General features: G+C 26.6%; 1 protein-coding gene across 2 annotated transcripts; it reads right to left on the bottom strand.

Annotated features, from left to right (window-relative positions):
- Window positions 1-2,161: 2,161 nt before the first annotated feature.
- On the bottom strand, window positions 2,162-23,368 carry LOC145835175 (hypoxia up-regulated protein 1-like). 2 transcript variants are annotated; one of them, XM_082942738.1, is made up of 27 exons: window positions 23,256-23,368; window positions 21,392-21,485; window positions 20,159-20,237; window positions 19,604-19,749; window positions 19,065-19,156; window positions 18,473-18,601; window positions 18,087-18,191; window positions 17,886-18,007; window positions 16,784-16,876; window positions 16,179-16,346; window positions 15,513-15,595; window positions 14,355-14,487; window positions 12,483-12,601; window positions 11,972-12,040; window positions 11,003-11,150; window positions 10,189-10,267; window positions 8,741-8,803; window positions 7,858-7,980; window positions 7,330-7,459; window positions 6,744-6,846; window positions 6,130-6,237; window positions 5,554-5,646; window positions 3,660-3,785; window positions 3,277-3,384; window positions 3,034-3,109; window positions 2,735-2,884; window positions 2,162-2,445 (listed from the first exon to the last, which is right to left on the bottom strand). In XM_082942738.1, exons 1-27 carry the CDS (start codon window positions 23,317-23,319, stop codon window positions 2,378-2,380), a joined length of 2,871 nt encoding a protein of 956 aa, XP_082798864.1. In that variant the 5' UTR covers window positions 23,320-23,368; the 3' UTR covers window positions 2,162-2,377. The 2 variants fall into 2 exon arrangements, with proteins under 2 accessions (XP_082798864.1, XP_082798865.1); XM_082942739.1 differs by lacking the exon at window positions 8,741-8,803.
- Window positions 23,369-23,855: the final 487 nt, after the last annotated feature.

The raw sequence follows: 23,855 nt of genomic DNA, 5'->3' as shown, positions 1-23,855 counted from the left end.
CGTATAAAATTTATATTCAAACTTATGTATGTAATGCAGATTGCCTCGCAAAAAAAAAAGAGTGTTTCTAAAAATCAACAAAACTTTGATATCTGAACACAATTTTTTGTAGAGAGTATTACCTCACGAAGTTAAAAAAGCTAGTTTTATATGATTCTGATGAATTTGAAAACTTATTTAGTAAAACAAAATAACTTTGTTTGTTTGTTGCATAAGATAAAAAGTTTATATTAGTTTAAAGTTCATTAAGATAACCAGATTTTTTTTTCAAAAGTATTCAAAAGCTAATCTACTGAAGACCAAGCTCAGCTTTTTTAGCACTGTTCAACATTAAACTAATTTGATAAATTGTCTTACTTATAGCGCTGTAATTTTTTTTTTCTGGTAGGTAATTGTAAAGAGAATTATAAAACATCAAAAATATATTCAGCACTTTAGGATATACAATGACTACTACAATTTCTATATTTCTTGAAGCGAAAAAAGATATTGAAACGACTGAAATGTGTTTTAATATATATAAATTTATATATACTGGTACACGTGTTTCATAATTTATATATAAATTTATAAACTTATTTATATATATATATATATATTAGTTTAAAATTACCTTATACTAATAACCCTACCTTTACAAAACGATTCAACAAAGATAGTTGAATAACTTAGTTTTAAAGAAACTAGTGTATACAACTACTTCATTTTAATGTTATATTTACGAATAACTTTTTGATGCTTTAATCGTTTATAACTTTGGTTTAACAAATGATAACTTTCTTAGTTTTTTTTTGTTTCATTAGATAATCGTTTTTTTTTTTTTTGCATATAGTATTTCACTACTTTACAATCAGATTTTGTTTAAAATTCAATATTTTTTCAAATATTCTCAAAATCAAACTTATATTTGCTTAAATCGTCAAACTCCATGTTTTTTTTTTTGGTAATCCTGTAATTCAAGTTATTTATATTTTAAATTAACAATTTATGTCAAAAAACTCGTAGTTACAGTAGGGGTCGGCAGCCTTCTTTAACTAACAAGCCAATTTTCTTTAAGGGCCGCATATATTTTAAAATAGTCTATAATTAATAGAAAAGTGCTGCTCTAAAACAAAAATATAACAAAATAAGCAATACAAGTGCACTAGTAAAGTTATTTATCGAACTTAGAGCTTTTTACCAGAAGCTTTTATTTATATAGTTTTACAAACGTTCGTTTTTAGCTAAAAAGTATCAAGCGACTGCGGATTTTCGCTTCGACGGTTGTAATTTGCCTATCCCTGAGTTGCAGAGTTCTAGTGAGTTTATATTTATCTATGATAAATTCAAATTACAGAACACTATGAGTTCTTAAATTAGGAAAGCCTTTTCACACTTAGAACCATTTTTGATAAATAAATACTTTACCAAAAACATCATTGACAAGGATTATTATTCCTAGATAATGTTTTACTTTCTTTTAATTGTAGATAGAAGAAAAACAACTGAAATGTGTTTTAATATATTTTTTTGTTTATTGATTTAAAATTACCTTGATTTTGTTGCTTAACTCTGCATTGATTTTTATTTGATAAGAAACAACAGTATAACTTTAAACTTACTTTTTTTAAATCTACGTTTGCAAGTTTTTCTGACAAGTATAACCATGCTTATATAAGGATATAAAACTACTACCCTTTTCTTACATAAGAAAGGGTTGAGAAATACATTTAAATGAACCACCTTAAAACAGATTTATATGTTAATTGTTGAAAGTTCTTATATTTCAAAGTTCTAACAGCATATATTAGCAGACAAACACTTATATCAAGGGATGAATACAAACTTGGTAAATTTCATTTTTATATGTAGCATGTGTTAAAAGGGATTTAATATAAGGTCTCAATATTGATTTTATATTACTCAATAAAGTTAAATTATTTGTTTTTTTTTTTTACACAAACTTGTAAATATATTTTTATAATTATTTTTTTTGTGTTTTATACCAATTTATTTAAAAATCAACTGTTTAATAGAACAACCAACACCTTTTTAAAGTCAACGAAAATAAATAAATTGAAAGTGTATTACCTAAATATACAATTTAATTAGAAAATTAAACAAGTTAAGTCCGTTTTTGAAAATCTTGTGCTTTAGTAATAAAACTTTCAAAAGTCAAAAAAAAAGTAAAATATTTTAATTGCACAAAAACTAAACAACAATAAATAACTTACAAGAATGTAACATTTAAAAAATACAAAAGAACTGCATTAAAAGCAATAAGAACTTTATTAAACTGCCTTGCAGCTTAAATTAAAACACTTAAAAAGTACGAAGAAATTACAGGTTAAAACGTTAAAAATTATCTAGTTTGTTAGAATACAACTAATTCAATTTATTACAAATCGGTTCTTGGTGTTTTGGGTTCTTCGTCTTTTTCAGCTGATTTCTCAGTCGTCGGTGTTTCTGAATCAATATAAGAGATTTATATAAAAAAGTGATGCTTGTTTTAAATTTTAATTGTGTTAAGTAAACTTTACTATTGTACATTAAAGTATGAATGTTTGATTAACCTTTATTTTGTAAAAAAAAAAGATAAACATTTAAAATATCAATAACGAGTAGCAATATTTTTTCAAGTACTGAGCCTTCTGCCATTAGATAAACTTATCTTCCCATATTTTAAGAATCTAATAAAAAAAAGTTTGTCTTTTGCATCATAACTAATCAACAAATGTGACGTCATAATACAAACCTGGAGTAGTTTGTTGTTCCTCTTCAGTCGCTGTTTCCTTTTCGTCTTTGGCAGCTTCTGCTTCGGCGGTTTTGTCTTCTGAACTTTTCTCCTCTGACTTCGCCGCTTCTTCCGAGTCTTTTGTCTTCTCCTCAGCTTCCTCTGATTTCGCTGCCGGTCACAGTTTCGTTTATTTTACTTTTCTTTTCATAACAATCATTGCGCAAAACTAACTAGTGAACTAGGTCATACAAGAAGATGTTTGTACTCAAAAAGTTGCTGAACTTATTAATAAATAATAATAATTGATAAAATTTTACCTTTATCTTCTTCTTTCTTTTCGGTCTTCTTCTTTTTCGGCTTGGCGGTTTTGGCTTTGTTGTACAAATACCCGACCTGGAACAAATAATAATAAAATTTAAAAAAAATCAAAGTAAACTGAAATTAACTACTATCAAGGTAATAAAAGTCTCTTTTGTGATACCGCACACTGATAAACACTTTACCGAGTAAATTTGAACTAATTATTATCATAGTGGTAATTTTCAAACGACGCCACCGACCTCCCTGTTGAGCGAGTCCATTTTCTGTTTGATGTCGGCCGGCTTCAACAACGGATCCTCGTAAGGCTTCAACTCGGATTCCGCCTTCACCGTTTCGTTCTTCCATTGCTGAAATGTTAATAATTTAAATCACTCTGTTACTTCTGTAATTTCAAATTGGCTTTAATATTGGTTTGCAAACCCTTGGTTTCGATTAGAATTTTTCAAAAAGCTAAAATAATATCATTAACAACCAAAACATAATTGTTTAAAGTTTTAAAACTAATAAAATTAACTTAGTTATTACACGAACGTCCTTTGCATAAACTTACTTTTTAATTAATGCACAACAGTATATTTTTGTCTATTACGAATGTTATTTTTAATACAAAAAGAAAACAAACCACTGTGGAGTTCAGAGTGTCGACGAGAGTTTTTATTTCCACTTCCGTGTAAATATTTTCCTCCTCGGGCACCGCTGCAATCGCCTTCAAGAAATGCGAAGTGTAGTTGAACACCGTTTCCAAATCCTGTTGAATCAAACTAAAATTTAATTTTATTTTATTAAACTTTAAAGTGTATTCATCTAAATTTTTGAAAAACTATTTACGTTCAGAAATTTTAATCTTTAATAAACAAGCTTTGAAACTTGTACAACATATAAAAAATGTAAATACTGATACATTTTGTTAAACCTACCATTAACTTTTGGAAAAAACTTACACTGACATAAATAATTAAGAGTTTAATTTAGTCATAGTTTTTATTTAAATATTCAAAACACAAAAAAAAAACTTAAATTAATATACTTTGAACTTGATTAACAATTTTCAGCATAACAATCAATAAATATTTAAAGATGTTTTAAAACCTATAAAAGTATTTAAAACTGGTTTAACTAAAGCGTAGAATAACTAAAAACTATACCAGCTCACAACTATTCATACATACTTAAACTTTTCGTTTATACACAACTATAACATTTATCAAACAAAAAACTTTATATTAAGAACAATAAAGTTAAGTACACACAGTCAATTATTTTTGTTGTTAAAGTAGAATTTAAGTTACAAAATTGTTTCAAACAATCAACAGAAGTGTAATGTAACTACAGACGCAGTAGGTATAAAATCACTTTTTTTTTTCAAAAACATAAACACGATAAGCATTTAGAAAAACATGGCTGGCTTTTAAATTTCTAACAATTTAAAATATTTTCAAAACAAAGATAGTAACTATAACAAAAAATCAGATGCTTAAAAACATTATACAATCAAAATTATTTTAAATTCATTTTATAATACAAGTGATTTCAAATACTGCTGCGGAAACAAATAAAACAAAATATTTGTCTTTCAATCCCATCAAATATCCATCAAATGTTTGTTTTTCGATCTCATCTCGTAAAAATCTTCACATCAAAATTCATCGTGACCATGCCACTCGGTAGTACAAACTTATTTTATTTAAAAAGCTATAAACAAATTTAATATTTTACCGTATGACTGACAACATTACTTTAGAACACTTAGAACAAAAAAATATTTTAGCGTAAAAACCAAAAGATTTTATAGAATGTAAATTTTTTTAAACTTCAGAAAATTAAAGACAGCTACTAAGTTCAACAATTTTAGTCGGAAGCTCAATTAAGTTTTTTGTTAGTTTTAAAAGTGAAAAACATAACTTGATTCTTTTAAATATATTTTTTACACTTTGATTATAAAACTAAATGGACAAACAAAGAGACATCATTCCAAGGAGCATATACGAGATAAATTTAATCAGGGTTGCCAAAAGTATTTTGAAAATTTTCTATAAGTTTAAAAAAAAAGTTTTTGGTTCATTTTTAGTATTAAATTAAACTTAAAAGTAAAAAAAAAACTATTTAAAATAATATGAGAACACTAAAAAGAAACTGTAAAGCTATTTCAAATAGATTTTTTAATGAAAAAAAAAACTAAGATATAAAAAAATATCATTATGAAAGAACTTTTGTTTCTAATCGAAATTTTGTTACTCAACGTGTAAAAAAGCTTAAAATTCAAGGTTTTTTTTTGCTAAATTATCAAATTCAAGGTTTTTCCAGGTTTCCAGGTATTTTTTCAATCCTGTTTAGTGCAATTGTAATACACAAACTCAATTATATTTAAATCAAAATTTTAAAAACAAACATTTGAGACTTTTTTTATAATATTTTAGTCAATAGTGTTCGACAAAAAATGGAGCTTGATCATTAGTTACATAAAAACTTGAGTTGGAAACTTCAAATGAAAAACAAAATAAATAAACAAAACTAACAGCCAATGCCGGTTCCACGTCCTTTCTTGTCTTCACTCTCAAAAGCCAACTTCTGCAAACTTCTTTCAGTTCCTTGCGTTTTTCATCGAACACCTTTAAAAATATCAAAATAAAAATAATTCACAAGTAAAACATTTACAGTTGTATTTTATACTCTCTTTTGAAAAATAAAAAACAATCCAAAAAAACTTTACACAACAAAATGTTATTTATTACACATATCTTTAAACAGGCTTTGTTCTAGACGTTATTTTATTCTAACTAATTTTTTCAACGTTATTTGTTTTAAAGTTTAGACATTAGTTTATTATCATACATTTAATCTACAATACATACAACTATTATATGTTTTGATTTTTCGAAAATTAATAAAAAGATCTCAACTTCTAGGAGAATTTTATTCATCAAATTCTTTCAAGATATTTTGATTCTATTTAAATTAATTCTAGTTGAATAAGATTTTTAAAATAAGCACTGAAGAGGTCTTTGACTGAAACTGAGTCTGCTTTAAAATATCTTAATAAATACATACAACTATTAGTTATTTCTAACTTAATAGCTATTACATCAACTCACATTAGGAGCAACTTCTTCTTCCAGCCACTCCATCCACTCGCTGGCTTCGTTCAATTTGCCCGTTATCAGTTCTCTCTCCTCCTCCGTCATCGCCTCCTCGTACTCCTCCTATGACGTCATAATAAAACTTGATCAAAATAAATATAACGCTGAGAGTTTTGCTAATTGACGGAATTGTCTTGCAAGGTTTTTAAAATCTCAGCAAAAAATGCGTTTGTTGGCACGGAGCTCGAAATAATTGTGACGTCATAAACATTATGAAGGAAATAAATTCTAGTTGTTTGATTATGCAAAGTATATAAGTTGTGAGTTTGGTGAATTTTTGAATTAAAATTTGTGGTCTGATTCAAAGTTAATAATAATACAAACTTAAGATGCGCTTATTTTTAAATGGTTTAAAAATTATTCTATTCTTGACTTTTTAAATTCTTAAATTCTGGAAATACGGGTTTGGATTGTCAATGAAGTTACATTAAATTCAAAACTATTAAATTTTTTTGATTGAAACAAACAGCGTAAACTTCCAGGTTTAGAGTTGCGTTAAACGTTATTAGTCTTTGTAAAAGTCCTACCATTCAAGACAGTAATAAATAAATAATAAAAACAAAACGAACAGTGTACAATTTATCTTTCTTTTCGTAAATGTAAGTTTCAAGTTTGTTCAGTGCGACTTCTTTTGCCAGTTTGTAAGCGTCAATGTCTGCCAGCTCCTTCAATCTTTAAATTATGTTAATCATTATTTTGGTATTAACTTATTTTTACTATTTAAAAATAAACTGGTTTTTAATCAGTTATTAAACTGAGTATTAGAATGTACTTTCAAACATGTTTAATAAACAGACGCTAAACAAACAAAAAATAATAATTAATTGTACACATATCAAAAAAAAACAGTTAAAATAAAGAATTTTTTGACATTTAATATTTAAAACCGTTCCATTTGAAAGTTAATACAGTGAGAAAAATTTAAAGATCATACTTTTACCAAAGTTTTAATAAAACTTGAACCAACTTTTGTCGTGATTATTAAAAATATTTTAACAAAATCAAACTTTTGTTGTGCTTTTTCAACTTAATTTAATGTAATCAAACATTTTGTTATAACTTTAACTTATTCCAATACTCACTTTTATTGTGATTTTTCAACTTACTTTAATGAAACTTTTTGTTATAAATTTCTTAACTTATTCCAATACTCACTTTTGTTGTGATTTTTCAACATTTTCCTCTGTGGGCTTTTTGACGTCCAGAGTCGTGATGACTGAAGTTAAATTTTCAGTTTTTTTATATTTCACCACCTTCGTTTCCACTACATCTTCAGGTTGTGCTTCTGTTAATAAGTATAATGTAATGGGTATATTTGCAATTCACTGTGCCAGAGCGCTTGAAAACATGTAACAGAGATAACAGCACCTGACAGCATATAATTATATACATGTGTGACTTATTTTCCCAAATGTAAAAAGCATTGTGAATTGAGTGCTGCTGCTAAAGACTTCGGTGATTAAAAACTAAACTTTACACATCCGCTTCTAGTTTTTTAATAATAAAATGAAGTGTAGAAATAATTAAACTTTTGTATATCTACTACGTTTGTAGTTTTGATTCTAAATGAAAACGTGACTTTGCTTTTACACAAGCCAAGTCTGAGAAATGCTCTTGTTTTCGTTAACTTTAAATTACATAAGTACACTTACAGGAAATATTTATTTTTTAAAATTAACAAACTTTCATCATCTTTCTTATCACTGGCAGCTTTTTCATCGTCAGTTGTTTTTTCTTCTGTCTTTTCAACTTTTTCATTTTTGTTTTCTTCCTTCGCTTCTTCGCTATTTTCTTTAACTTCTTCAGCTGCCATGACAAAATAAAATTAAAAAACAAAAAAATTATAAATTACACAGCATAATATCAAGTACCAAAAACCAACTAAGAGCACTACAAAGCAACCCTTTTACCAAAAGCCAAGTGAAAGCATGAAAAATCAAAACGTACATAGAAAAGTTTGATATTATGCGTGAATCTAATCGTTTGTTTGTATTAGTTTTGTTGAATAATGCGAACTTTTTATGTAAGATTAAGTACTTTAAACAAAATAAGAGTTACCTAGGAAATTTTTTTTTTGTTTTTATCTAATTTGGTATTTACTTATTTTGAAAGTAAATAAAGGAAGGAGCTGGTATTTTAAAAAAATTTACAACTGTTAACCCAGCATAGATGATGATATGTTATTAGCATTAAATGCAATAGTTTTATCTTTCTTTTAAAAAAGTGTTAATTATCTAAATTTTTTGAAACAAACAAAAGCTAAATAGTTTTACAAATTTTGGAATGATTTGTCAATTTAAAATATTAAAAAAACTATACATGTAGGTGAATTGTACATTTGAAAAAAAAGTGATGAGTAAATTAAACCTTCTTTTTTTTACAATAGTTCAATAAAATGTGGTGAATAAAAAAAACCATGTGATTTAAGTTTATTAAGTAAGAAGTGTGAACAAATCAAATTTTACTTTTTTCCCTTAATAAACTAAACGTGGACCATAAATTTAAAAAAAAAGTGATGAATAAACTTATCTTTTATAAAAACTAAAGAAAATGTAATGAATTAAACCTTCTTTTTTATCTTCAGTATCCGCAGAGCCTCCGAACAAGCTGGAAAAGCCGTCTCTTATTTCTAAAAACAATTAAAAATAAACATGCAACAAGCTAATCACCAAATAAAATGCACCAGCAAATAAAGTAAAGGGTGGCAGAATGTTTTCAAAAAATTTATTCCAGGTTTTTAAAAATACACGTTTTAGGTTCTATTTTTAGTTTAAAATTAAGTTTAAAGTAAAAAACTGTATAAAAAAGCATAACATTATAAAAAAGATACTGTAAAAGTATTTAAATGTGCTTTTTTTTTTTAATTGATGATGACAAACATTTATACATATGATAGAATTTTTGTGTCATATCGAAATTTTACTACTTAACCTGTAAAAATTGTTGAAAATTCCTGGTTTTTTAGTAATTTTTGTTCAATATTCCAGGTTTTTCAGGTTTCTTTAAAAATTTTTGAAATAATTTTTATATTTTTTTTAGCTTAAATTGTAAAATTCCAGGTTTTTTGGCCACCCTGAAACTAGTAAAGTCTGTAGTTATTTATAAACACAAGTTGATGTTTTACAATGATATATTTAGTTTTCAATGTTTTTTGGGTGGTATGTTAAAGTTGAAACTTTCATTTTCGTGAAGAAAACAAAATAAATTTTAATAAATTATATCTTTTAAAGAAAACATTTTTCAAATATCAACTTAACTTAAGACGCAAACAAATCATTTAAAACGTGAACTGCAAACTTAGTTTTAAATATTATATACTTAAGATAAAATTATTATCTTAAACAAAAAAACAACTATATAGACTAATTCTAACCTAAAAAAGTTAAACTATATCTTTTAGTCTTGAGTGTTAAATATTTATCTTAAAATGATAAATTATGAAAATAAACTAATTTCTACAGTTAATTATTGTTATTATTTTTAGGCGCTATTGAAAAATATCATTTTAGTAGTACCTAATAAAAATTTATAACAACATATGTTATATTAAACAAGTAAGTTTAAAAATATATTTAACATTTTAGATGTTTAAAACAAAAATATACTAATTTGTTCTTATGAATTTATAAGCCTTCACATTTTTAGAAAAATCTTACACTATCCAACTTTTTTTTTCAAGTACAAATTATCAATCAAACCAAAATTTTTAAACCCTGTAAAACTTACAAAGGAGTTCATAAAAGAAAAATTTTGTTACTGATCGCATTTTTTCAATTATCATTATTTATAATGCTATATTTCATTAATAAGGCTTTATTTCACAGGTTATTAACAACAAATCTATGAAACAAAATCTTTTTTTTCATATATGTACAGTACATAAGTTGAGAACATTTAATTGTTAAATTACATATAAATTACAACATTATATTCAATTAACAATATTTATAAAATTATAACCAATCAACTTTGTTTTCCAATAAGATTTAATATTCAATTAACAATGTAACAAACTTTTGAGTGTGGACTCATCGGGTTCATCGGCCTTCACAGTGACGTTTTCAGTTCTGTTTCCCTCGAATACTGATTCCACCTTTTAGAATAATATTAAAGTTAATGCTAATATTGTTAATTTCACACATATATATAATTTCATAACATCTTTAAAATTTATAATTATATGCAGGATATTTGCCAATCAGTATTCCCTTGAATACTGATTCCACTTGGGAAAATAACAATAATTATACATTTATGTATAAATAAAAACAAATTATACAGCAATCTTCCTTTATAGTACCAACATATGTTTCTGTGTGTTAAAATTATGTACATTCATGTTACATTTATGTAAAAAAAATAATGTTATTCAGTTCACAATTTATGATACATTTATGTATAAAAATAATATTATTCAGTTAACGACATCTATAGCTAATATTTTTTTACATAAATGGTGGTACCCTCAAGGGGTATAAATGATAAATTAGCTTCAACACTTTAAAACTAGTGAACATTAAATAATAATCTTTTTTAAATTAAAACAATTATATCGAGTCCTAGCTTAAAAAATCAAAAAAAAAACTCAAGTTTTTAAATATGAACTACGGGTCTGAGTAATCCTATAATAAAAAAGCCAGAATTACTTTTTAACTTTTAAAAAACCTAAAAAAAAACTCTTACTTTAAACCATGAGTCTTCATTTTAGCTGTCTCATTGTACTTTTATTTTTATATTAACTGATTTATTGACAATTATTATATTGGCTATTAAAAAAACTATTATTATTGTTTATTAATTTTCAGACAATATTTTATAAAATTCTTACACTTTCAAGGGTCAGCACACCGCTCTCGTCCATTCTGAAGTGGGCCTTCACCCCCTTGCTTTCCATGTTGCCACTAGCAACGTGGTTGTCATGGTGACCCTTGACGCCCTCCAGCGACACGTCCGTTATGTTGGACGAGGGGACTACCCTGTTGTGAGAATAAAAAAAAATTTAATTATAAATAAAAAAATTGAAATAGAAGAAGATGTGCATTTACTTATAATAATGTTGTGAGAATAAAATTGATAAATTGATTTAATTCTAATACAAGTACTTAGTTTTTTATCTTCGCACTTTTTTTTTGCAAACTATATAATTAAAGTAGTTTTTTTTTTGTTTTTGCTTTTGTTTTTATATACCTAAGTAAGTTGATACAGGCGAGTTTTTCTAGGCATTCGTTTAATTTATTTATTTCTGATGTAAAAGATGAGTATTTTAAACCAAACATTTAAAAAATTTTGAGCCGACCCAATTTGCATAAGTAAAAGCTGTGTAAAATTGTTTTTATTGCTATGAAAGAAGTTTTTTTATTTAATAAAACTTATAATGATTTCAGAACGTAACTTATATCTAAAATTCATAAGAGTTTTAATATTAAAAAAGAAATTCTTACAAGTAAAGCTTCGTAGTCGATACTGTGATTTTAACTTAGTTTTACATACAAAACTGTTATGATAAAATAAAATAACTTAAAAACCGATTGTTGTTTGTTTTTTACTGCAGAAAACGTGAAGTGACTTACTTGGTAATATGTTACGCTGAATAATAAAAAATGTTAAGTAAAATTTGCATACAGTATGTTAAAAGCTTAATGAATTTTAACATTTTGATATTCAAAGAACGAAAAATTATGCTTCGAAAAAAACAGACAAACGTTATTTGAAAAGGATTATTTGATTACTAATTTCTGTAGTTTTTTTAATACGTACTAATAACAAACACAAAAGTAAGCAAAAAATTTTAACAAACTTTTGTTCAAACTCCCCAAGGTAGCTCATATCGCCGTAATTGACTGAAAACTGGAAATCGTCAGTAAATCTGTTTATTTATTAATAAAACAGAATTATTTATATGATTTAAATAACAAAAAGCAGTGATAAGTTTATTTTAATCTATACTTAACTTTTTTTATTCAGTACATTTTATTTAATTTAAACTAAAGCTATCAACTACATGTTATAAAAACATCACAGGTTTAAAGTGAGAAAATCTCAAGTACGTATACAAATGAAAGGGATTATTGTTACAAAAAAATAAACAATGCAAGAGCTTGTGGAATAAAAAAAAGTTTCTTCATGGGGTTTATTTGTTGATTTGTGTAAATATTTTTAATCTTAATATATGAAATAAATAATGAAAAAAACCAAGAGTAAAAAGTAATCTTCTACAAATGTAAACGTAACGACCTAATTGACAACTGTCGTAAAATATCATAAAAAAAGGAGCTATATAAGAATTTGTGAGAGTTTCTGTAAACTACCTGTTAAAAGTAATGACTTTTCGCTGAGGGTAGGGGTTGCTCCTTTGGAACAAAGTTCTTTTTATGTTCTTGTGGGAAACGCTGCCGTCTTCTTGCGGCGTGTTGCGCTGGAAGTTTATCTGTGAAATATTTTTCAGAGTTATAAAAATAATCTATAATTACAAGTCCTCCTGCCGAGCGGAGTGCACCGTATGTTGAAAGCAATCGTCATTTAAATTATTCAGCGTTTTATTATTTAAAAAAAATCTCAATTTCAGGTCACTAAAGCTTTTGTTTAAAAGTCAACTGCTGTAACTATTGAAGTATTTCCAAAATTCGAAAACAAAACATATATAAGCCAGTTTAAGCAATTTTTCATAAATAAAATGTTAGCTAAACTGCAGTCAAAAGCTAAATCTCAAGTACGGTCTTCAGACCATGGAAAAACTATGCAATAAATAACACGTTTAAAAAAAAACGAAAATATCAACAAAGCGAGCTATTTGTGTGGGAAATAAATACAACATTTGTATTCGTTAAGGTGAATAAAAAAAGATTTACTAAGCAAGACTATACATTCACGAAATACAAACATTTTAAGCATTGTTGCATTACATTGGACATTTAGAAATACTGATAAACTAAAGACACGAAGGAATTTGGATATTAAACAATGGAAATCAAAAAAGTTTACAACTTTCCTATGGAAATATTTTGTTTTTATCAATAAACACATTTAGTATGCAGTAATAAACACAACTTTTATACCTACATTTTGATCTTAAATATTAGGAAAAACACTGAAATTAAATACAGAGAAAGTAAATTCTCACTTTGAGCTTGAACAGACCATTTAAAAATTTGTATATCAAATGACACGTGTGCATTTAAATATCAAGCTAAATATCAACTGCGTGGGTTGGTTCATATGAAAGCAATAATACTTGAAAAGATATCAATTTGATGTGGAAAGTCAACTTGAAATGAGAAACTTTAACAAATAAACAAAGTTTGTAAATAATTAGTTTTTTATTATATAAATGGAAAACTCTGGAACACCATTTGTTTAACTAATTTTGCTGTATTATAGCTAATTAAAAACTGTAATTAAAAAAAAAAGTAATTAAATAAAAAGTTATTTTATTGACAATGGTTTTTTATTTAATTCTTAAGCTAGGCATTCAATGTTTAAATGATTAAAAAGTTGCAACAGAATACTAATTAAAAACAATGAATAAACAAACGCAAATTATCTAATCCATGTAAAAACTAATTGGTATGCACGAGTTTAATTTTTAATAAGTTTATTATCAGAACACAAATTACAACAAAGCAAAATTTAAAACACTAAAACAACTGATACTAATGTAATTTATTTCTCATTGTTCACATTTACTTTTTTTCTAATATACAACAATTTAATACTTTTTAAGCTTTGGTACTTTTTTTGATAAAGGCCTTAAAATTGTTTATATAAAACTTAAATACTGGAAATGTTTGTGTTTCAGTTTAAGTGAATTAATAATTTAATAAATCCAACAGATGGTTATCATACACTCGTGGCTTTTACATTATTTGTACAGAAATTCTACACATTTCCCAATAAAAATGTTCGATATTTGCACGAAAATACAGTGTTTATTTTTATTTTTTTAATTATTCTACACTTGCAACTTAATCAAAAGTTAAAATGTTTTATTAACTTTCCTTTGAAATCGCTTCAGGATAACAAAAGTATCACTAAAAGTCTACATTTTTGTACTTCAGATTAGTTTTTAAATTAAAATTTTAAATTACCTAAATGGGGTACGCGATTAGTTATCCATAACTAACAAACGCCCCACTAAAAGTACTACAATTTAATTCTTCAGTTTATTTTTTTACAATTATTACCTCGATGGGGTACGCGGCGGACTGCCTGACGTGGAAAGTCTTAACTTTGAATCCGCTGGATAGCGCTGCTGCCTGGTATGAAGCTCCCAACGCGGCCGCCTCGTCCGCGTTCAAGTTCCTGCCCAGGTCCGGTCTGTTTTGATTGATGTTTGTATAAATACAAATGATATTATAATGATCTATTTTGACAAAAATTTAAACAAAATATGAACAATGTGACGGTATGTTGAATTGTATTTGAAACCGTTTTGTGCTGGAGGGGAAATCCCAGAATTAAATAAAATACTGATTAAAATTTAAATCAGCTTTGAGAAGGAGAAAATAATTAGCAGATTAGAAATTGCTGATGTTGAATAAACTTAAGAACATTGCTATATATACCAGCCATAGAGAGTGGTGGGGGCATTCTAGTCACAGCCTGCTGCAGTAAACATGATATCCAGAACAGACATTTATATTGTTTTCTTGTGTTATACAAAAAATTTTTCTAGTAATGTAACTTTATATAAATATTTTTTATTTACATATCAAGTAGTTAAATCTTATTTTGTTTTATACATTCTTAAAGTACATTCCTGCTAGATTAGATCTTGTGTAAAAGTTCGGACCACATTTAAAGCATTTTCTAAAGTATGATGTTCTTTATATAATTGTTAGTGTTTGCAATTGTTCTTTAACACAATATGTTCATTCGTGTCATGCCTAGTTTTACATAGAGTAGCCCTGCGTATTATTTTTTATCAGCATTAAGTATAAGTTAAGTATAAATTTAATCAGGGTTTTTAGTGTGGTTGTACACTACTTTATAACCATACAAGTTTAATGTTTAAGTAACCTACATCCAGGGGTTACAACAATAAACAAATATTAATAAACGGCTTTCATAAGTACTCTTGTGCTATTAAATTATCCCTGGTCAAAAAGTGAAAAAGAAGAATTTTAGAACAAAGGAAAATTGATTAGTTTAGTAGTTAAATTCATGTAAGGATACATCATAATTTAACTTAAAACAAGTTTTTGAAAACAACTGTATTATTAAAAAAAAAAATTTTTTTTATTTTTTAAGTTTCATTAAAAACAAATTTTACGCAAAATGAAACATAAAAAATATAGTAAGATATATACAACACAATAAATAACAAAACAAAGCAAACGAACTTTCCGGATTCTTTCAAAAGAACTTCCTGAACTTTTGGAACTCGGGTGCCACCTCCGATGAGAATGATCTGGTTAATCGAATCCTGAAAACAAATTAATGTTGTTATTAAAAATGTTTTGATGAAACTGTTGAAATAACTTAACTGTAATAAAATAACAACAAACTGTAACGCCTTATGCCAGCACTAACATTTATTTTCCCATATTCTTTAAAACAATAGTTACTTTTGAAATATTATTTATTTTTTTGAAAACTGTAAGCACTCGTTTGTTTTTAAATATTTTTAAACATCTGAAGTCCATCTCTACTTGGAGTGCACATTTATTCAAATTCTGACAATTTAGTTTTGTATAAGTTTTTGTTATTGTTAATTTTACAGATTAGTTAACACTTTTATAGATGTGACCCGTTATAGTTTATATGAAAATTTTAAATTTGAATTGTCAGAAAAAAAGTCGTATTTTGAATAGTCATGTGTAACCCTCTACTGGCTGGCCATTATTAGTTTGGCTTGGTATTTTGAATATTCATGTACTGTATAGCCATGTGTACTGGCTGGTCACAGAATGCTCCGAATAAAATTTTTCAAACTGACCATTGTGATGTATTTTTTATTTAAATTTATTTTTTATAAACTATTTCAATAAACCCAATTTCAAACTGACCATGGTGAGGTCGGCTGCCTCCAGCGCCTGCCTCACGGGCCCTCCCACTCTCTCCCACAGGTCGCCGCACATCTCCTCCAACTCCGCCCTCGTCACCTTCGCCTTGAAGTCCTCGTCGTCCACCAGGGACTCGATGCGCGCCGTGTGGTCCACGTTGGCGGAAAGCACCTTGATTGTGAAGTTTTAAATTTAAATGCAAAATTTGTTGTAAATTTGATCCACCTATGCGGAGAGGACCAGAGTTGAAATTTGGTACAAACAATAGTAAAAAGAGCTGATATATATATATATTTATTTATTATTTATTTTATGTTAATATTATTCATATTTAAGAATTGATTTTTAAATTACGATATTTTTTGCAGGTTCATTTTCTTGAAAAACAAGGCCCGCGTTTGCGAAAAGCACCCAAGTTGATGTAAAGTTTCCAAAAATTTTATTATGAAATAAGTTAAACTGTAATACTAATAAGTTGAAGTTATGTAAACTGAGCCGATGGATGTTTAAACACATTTGAAATTAATTTCGAAATCTTAGTCAAAGGTTGTACTACTAGGTTTAAACAGATTCTAATAAATGTTAGTACACTTAAAATTCTCACCAACCTTCTTGACTCTTTTGGCCTCCTTCAGCAGTTTGGCCATGCTCCTCGGGCTCTTGGTGACGTCCATCTTCGTTTTCTTCTTCTCGTTGAAAAGCTGAAAACAAATTCACATTGTTATTCGGTAAACTGAAATTTAAAGTTTATTGGTTGGTTAATTCATTTATAAAGCAATGTTAATGAGATCCTTGAATGCAAGTTGAGAACTTTGTCAGTTTAATTGTTACTCTTAAAATGTATTAAAAGTATACAAAACTGAAACTGTTTGCAAAATAGACATTTTCGAAAGTAACAAATAACAGGGTTGCCAAATGTTTTTGGCAAATTTTCATTAGATTTACAATTTTTTTTCCAAGATTTTAAAATTACACGTTTAAGGGTCTGTTTTTAGTTTACAACTAAGTTTAAGATAAAAAACTGTGTAGAATAGTATAACGACATTGAAAAGTATCTTAAAGCTTCTTTAAACAAAATTTTTATAAAAAGTTATTTATAATAACTAAAAAATGTTATCTATACCAACGACTTTTTGTTTCAAATCAAAATTTTACTGCTTAACATATAAATTTTGTTTAAAATTCCAGGTTTTTTGGCAACATTGAAATAATGAAAACTGATAGTAGAAGCTGAAAAATTTAAAAATCAATATACTGAACGAAAGTTAATTTAGTAAAAGAGAGCACCTACATAAAAATAAACACTTCTAATTTAACTTGAAATTAGGGTTGAAATTAAACTAGTAACCAGAAATTAAATACTTAAAAACAAACTTTATAAACTACAAGCATTTTCAAAACTATCAAATTAACTTACAATTAGCTTGAAAAGATAGTAAAACAAAAGCTAAACGTATATACAACTAACACTACATATCATAAACTTACTACAAACATATTACAAACACCACGCCTTGAATATATTTTAACCGGGTTATTATTTATTACACAACGCTTGAAAGAACATTAGAACAAAACACATATCTAACAAATCAATCTTGACGAGTTTAATTTTTTTAATGTTTGCTTAGTTAGAAATATATCATTGAGAAAAGTTTGACTATTAGTAAACTTAAAATGACACAACATTGAATTGATATACAAACAAACCTTGACGAGATGGTCCCTCAGCCTGAGTTCAATTTCGATTCCTCCCAATGTTCTGTCGAAACCGACTCCCTTAACTTGCAGCTGCGCGTCAGTAATCCCGTTCACTTTCACTTTCTTGTACTCTGTTTGTTTGTTGAATTACATGAATTTATTTTCCAACTTTCTTTTGAAGTGCATTTAAAACAATAATAAATATAATACCGAGTATAGAAGCAGTGGTTGAGGAGCTTCCCATGTCGTAAAGCATCAGGTATTGAGCTGTTCCGTTGATGTCGTTTCTCCTGAACACTCCGTAGTTCAGCCCAGCTGTTTCAATCAAATATTTAGTTTAAAAACTTTGATAAATGAAAATTGGTAAAAACATACCTATCAAAAGTTTTTTGAATCAAAAACCTTAGGATATAAAGACAAGTTTTTATGTGCAGGTAGAGGCTTTTCTTTTAGGAAACTTTGAAAACTTAAGAAACAAGCAAACCAGTATCTTTATATATTTATTTATAAGTATTTTTTTTTAAGAAACACTAACTAAAATCAATTCACAATTTTATAAAAAATGCATTTTTTTTTGAAATCAAATAATTAGTAACCGGCAGCGTTGTTGTCAATGAGCTGGGCCACCTTCAAACCGGCAAGTTTAGCAGAGTGGAGCAGAGACTTCCTTTCGGCCTGGTTGTAAAATGAGGGCACGGTCAACACCACAGAGTCTATTGTCGTTTCTGTTTAATAAAAAGAAATAATTTAACATGTAGAACTAAAATTACTATGTAAAAACAAAAAGCCTACTTGTGTTTTTGTTTGAAATAACAATTATTTAATAAATACAATTAAATAAAAATGTAAAACAACAAGTCTTATGCATTGTTTATTTTTGAAACTGTGTTTACAGTGAATCTGTTTTCACACAAGTAAGTTTATTGTAATAGACATTTAAACTTTTTGAAATAATAATATTCAGTATCGACAAACAACGTAATTTAAAAATAAAATTAAATAAATAACTCTTTTTGAAAAACTCTCTAGAATAAAAAAAAATATGTCACGGGGTTATGTGATCAAAAACCAAGACAATATTTAGTGATTTATTCTTCTCATGAAAACAAGTAAGCAAAAATTTGAACAAAACTTGGGGAAAAAAAACAACTTTCAAACAATCAAACTAAATAATATCTTGATACTGACGGGCGTAATCCTCGGCGAGGCTCTTGGTGTGGTTGAGGATCATGGCCATCAGTTCCTCGGGAGTGTAAACCACATTTTTCTCCTCATCGTGGCTGTGAAAAAATATTTGTTACTTTATTTTTGTTTTTATTACATATACATTTTTTTTGTGTTATACATATTTTCTCTGTGGTAAGTACTGTATTTTCTAAAAAGTAAGAGTGCAATATTTTTCTCTTCATCGTGGCTGTGAAAAAATACTTAATTTAGTTATTTACATTCCATTCGTATAAGAATTTAAAATGTCTGATTAACAAACGAAAAATATATTGCTAAGTTATTTTGTTTAAAGATTTGGACAGTTTTTCCGATTATTTTTTGACAAACTTTAATTGAAGTTTTAATGTGATAAATATTCGAAAACCTAGTAGCTTACATGCTAGTTTTTTAAAACAGAATAAATGAATTTAAGACAAAAATTTATTCAACTTTTTCATCAAACAGGTTTAAACATATAGTAACCTGTCAGTTTTTTTTTTTAACACAAGTAACAAACTAACACGAAATGGATGCCCCCTGTTTCAACATCGGCTTGTATGTTGTAGTACGGGAACCTCTTCATGTACTGCTGCACCAGCGGGTTGTCAATCGACTTGCCCAGCAAATCTTGCAGGAACATGTACGTTGAAGCCGGAAACCTCACTCCCTGTTCAACAAGAAGTTATTCAATCTATTTTGTTTCAAATGAGTGATTTTCTTATAAAACATAATAAAATACTTAGTATAAGGAAGAAACCTCACTTCCTGCGAAAGTTCAACAAGTGATTGGGTGGTTTTAATTTTGTGATGTTAAAAAATATAAAATTCAAAGACATAAAAAAAATTTAATGAACTATAAGTAGAACTGGCACTGAACTATTTTGATTACACAGTAACAAAAGTATCAAACTCTACTGTATGCATTTTTAACAATTTTTTTTTTCATATAATAACAGCACATATAACATAATTTTAACTAAAAGTAGTTGTGACGCAGTATTATCTTTCAACAAAAGTATCAAACGTTCACAAGCAGTATTTATATGATATCTTATTAATTGTAATTTAAAACTCACAGTGGATCTGGCAGAGCTTCCAAAAACTCTTTCACCATCTCTCATTGAAACTGCCGCTTCCGTCTTCCTTTTAGACTCCCTACACATTTATGAAAATAGTATAAAATAAACTAATTTTCTTCAATTTTTGCATTTGTTACAAAACAAATGAAAAGGATATTTTGGTGTATTTTTATTTTGTCAATTTAAAACAGAGACAGAAAACTTATGGTTTTTAAATTTACTTATGAATAACTTATACCAAAATACTAAAACAAATTGATTTTAATTTCTTAGCAAATATTTTATTTCTTTTGTAATAAGTAAACAACAAATAGTTTTAAAATATATAAAACAACATGTATGTAGTTAACATTACAATTATATATTTATTATAAAAATTTACTTAGTAGTGAAAAACCAAGAGAAGTAATAAAAACTTTGAAAAATCATTTTCCTTAAGAAACTTTAAAATTTATACTAAACAATCAGGGTTGCAACAGATCAAGCTGAAAACAAACTCCTGACTTTTTTTATCCTGATTTTTCCTTAACTTTTCTAAATTAAATTCTTAATTAAAACCAATTCAAAATACATAACCCAAGACTTTAAACTATTTAAAGTTTTCAAGAAAGTAGAAAAAAAAAACTTTTAAGAGTTCTGCAAAAACAAATATATATACAACAAACAAATAAAATACAATAAATTAGAACTCGTATCCAAATAATATCTTAACTTTTACATCATAATACAACTTCTTTAAAGCTTAGATTTAAGACATTTTAAATGTGCCTTCCAACTCATCATTTAATACCACACCAAGGTATTAAATATCCTCACTCTGCTCAATCAAAAACTCATTTATTAAAACTGAAATCACTAATTGCTTTCTATTAAACATTAAACAGATTGTCTTTATATTTATGAGATCATATAACATATAAATATAATCCAAAAACTTAATTAGACCTTGAAAAAAGATGAATTGCTAAAGCAAAATTTTTAGAAAATAACATTAGTAAAATTCAGTTTTTAGTGATGATAAACTTTCTTATTAAAAGAATATTTTTATCAAATTTTCTGACTTTTTTCCAAAAACCCCTTTTTTTGCTGACTTCTCATGACTTATGTTTTTTGTTCTTAACTTTTCCTGATTTTCGTGACTTTCCTGATTTTGTGGCAACGCTGAACAATTCAGTAAACATAGTAAAAATCAAAAAATATTTTGAATCTAAAATTTAATGAAATATTAACTTGTTTAAAACAATTTCCATTGGTACACCAGGCTTGACAATTGCTATTTTCATCCATTCTGATCCAAGATCAACCGACATGACTGCATACGAATCTGAATAAAAAAATTAAAATACCAATTATACATTATTTTGACTACAAGCCTAAAAATACGTTGTACACATATTTACATGTTCCTATAGGTGTAAACTATTCATAAAAAAACTTAGAAACTAGGTCAGAATGTTTGTATGAGGAGTCACTTTTGCACAAAGGGATTTTGCACAAGAGTATATAATAAAGGGTTAAATATATAAGGGTTAAAGGTAACAGTGATACTTAAAAAAATAAATACTAAATTTATAAGAAAAAAAAGAAAACGAAAAATATAGTTACTGACCAAAGTTAAGGGCTAAGCATAACAGTGAGAGTAAAAAAAATAATATTAAAATAGAAAAAAATAATTTTGTGCAAAAGTTTCTGCATGCAAAAGTAAGCCATGGAAAAGTGTCTTTGCGAAAAAATAATCTTTTTTGTAAAAGTGACCCTTTGTGCAAAATTATGTCTTTGTGTGAATATTTGACACCTACCCCATATAGGTAGGTCAAACAACTTTTTTTACAATATTTATAACTGGCTCTCAGTTGAAAGCTTAAGTATTTTGTACTACAAACAACTAAATATAGAACACAAAATTTCAATAACTTGGAGATATACTCATTTAGTAAAAATTAGACTTCAGTTATGTGGAAAAGAAAGTTATTTTAAGTCTTAAAAGTTTTTTATTTTATCTTTTAAATAACACAGCTCAAAAATATACAATGTATATTAAATAAGGAAGCTTAAAATTAAATTACATATAAATCTGTGTTGTGGATTTTTTTTTTTGGTTCTTGAAATCAGCTTTTTAATGTCTTTTTAGTGAATTTTCTCAAATAAAATAAATCTAACTTCAAGCTTTTTAAAAGAATTTTTTTATTGAACACTAAATCATATCAAAAAACAGAATAAAAATATATTGAAATACAATTCTGGTTTATATTTAAAATAATTTCAAGCAATTTTGAAAAAAATACATAAGAACTCAGATTAATTTTTGAACATAAAATAACAAAAACTGACACCCTTTCAAATTAAATAACTTTTGAGATAACTTAAGCAGAAAACAAACAAAAGCAGTTTTGATTAGAGAAGGTTTCTTGTTCTACACAACTATTTATAAATTTTATTCAATTTTTTACTTAGATTATTAGGTCTTATAGTTAATAAAAGAGTCAATTTCTGTGTGACCCTACTTTTCAGTGTTTATTAACTATGCTAATTTAAGTTAGAGCATTGCTAGTTGTCATTAGAGATTTGATTTTTTTAATTTTTTAAATGATATAACATATGAAAAAATTTTTAAACATATAACCAAAGTAAAATAAAATGTTTAGTTTGTTGATTTTTTATTTCAAAAGATTTAATAAAAACATTAAAATTTGTTTTCTACAAATTGTTCAAAATTTATTTAAGATTAGACTGAGAAAGTTTTAAAACAATTGCTCAAAAACTGAAGAAGTAGATATATTTTTAGTGAAATAGACTATTTTTTTCTTTTTAGTTTGCACCTCCCACAAAGAACCTTTTTAACTTATTGTCTTTGATCGCCTACATATCAAAAGTTACTTTTAATTTATTAAACAGTAAAAAACAAGTGGCAGCTCGGTTTCCTGAACAAAAAAATAATAATTTTAAGTGAATTAACTCCCCCTGTATCCTTAAAAATAAATATATTTCTTAATTGTTATTTCTCCAAAAACATATGTATATTTAACGTTGTTATAATTGAAGAAAATTACATTGTTTTAAAAAATCATTTTTATTTATCTATTAAAAAACTAACTTGTAGCAGGTATATTGGCAACTAAAAAGCATCCTAACAATAGTGCTAGGAAAGTCCACCTCATTTTTGTACTAAAATTTCAATAGATGATTCTATAAATTAAAATAAAACCTAAAAATTATTCATCATATGTATTTCAAATACAATGTTAAATCATTATGAACAACAGCTTTTAACAAAATAAGTGAACATATATGATATTGACTTGTAATTACTTAAAATGCTATAGATAAGAGTACAACTAAATTGCTAAGATAAATTTCTTACAGATTAACATATCTCAACTGTTTTTAATTCAACAACAGTAGAGAATAATTATAAGAACTATTTTTACTAATGTTTGAATTCACATGGTATAGACTTAAGTATATACAGGTATAACAATCAATTATCAGCAACGTTTAACTTGAGGTGTCACAGGCATTTAAGAAAAATACTAATTTCAAAATTATTTCAAATACTAAATTCACAATTTTTAACTTCATGAGTCATATAACAGCCTCAGTGCCAACAACTGTCTTTTTGTTTATGAGTGTTATTTAAAATGCTTATAAGTTTAATTACAAATTTTTATCTATTATATTGTTGTTGAAGATTCAA

The sequence above is a fragment of the Thalia democratica genome, chromosome 4, assembly GCF_965202585.1.
Source record: "Thalia democratica chromosome 4, ktThaDemo2.hap1.1, whole genome shotgun sequence".
NCBI classification, from domain to species: Eukaryota; Metazoa; Chordata; class Thaliacea; order Salpida; family Salpidae; genus Thalia; species Thalia democratica.
The sequence above is the reverse complement of the archived record's forward strand: the minus strand, read 5'-3'. Positions and strand labels throughout refer to the sequence as shown.

Excerpts from the sequence above, each read along its gene's own strand:
- LOC145835175 (XM_082942738.1), bottom strand. The coding sequence starts at position 23,319 with ATGAGGTGGACTTTCCTAGCACTATTGTTAGGATGCTTTTTAGTTGCC. Across the intron at positions 19,157-19,603 it reads ACAGGGGGCATCCATTTCGT|CCACGATGAGGAGAAAAATG; the intron begins GTTAGTTTGTTA and ends ATTTTTTCACAG. Across the intron at positions 11,151-11,971 it reads CTTGGGGAGTTTGAACAAAA|GGTAGTCCCCTCGTCCAACA; the intron begins GTTTGTTAAAAT and ends TTCTCACAACAG.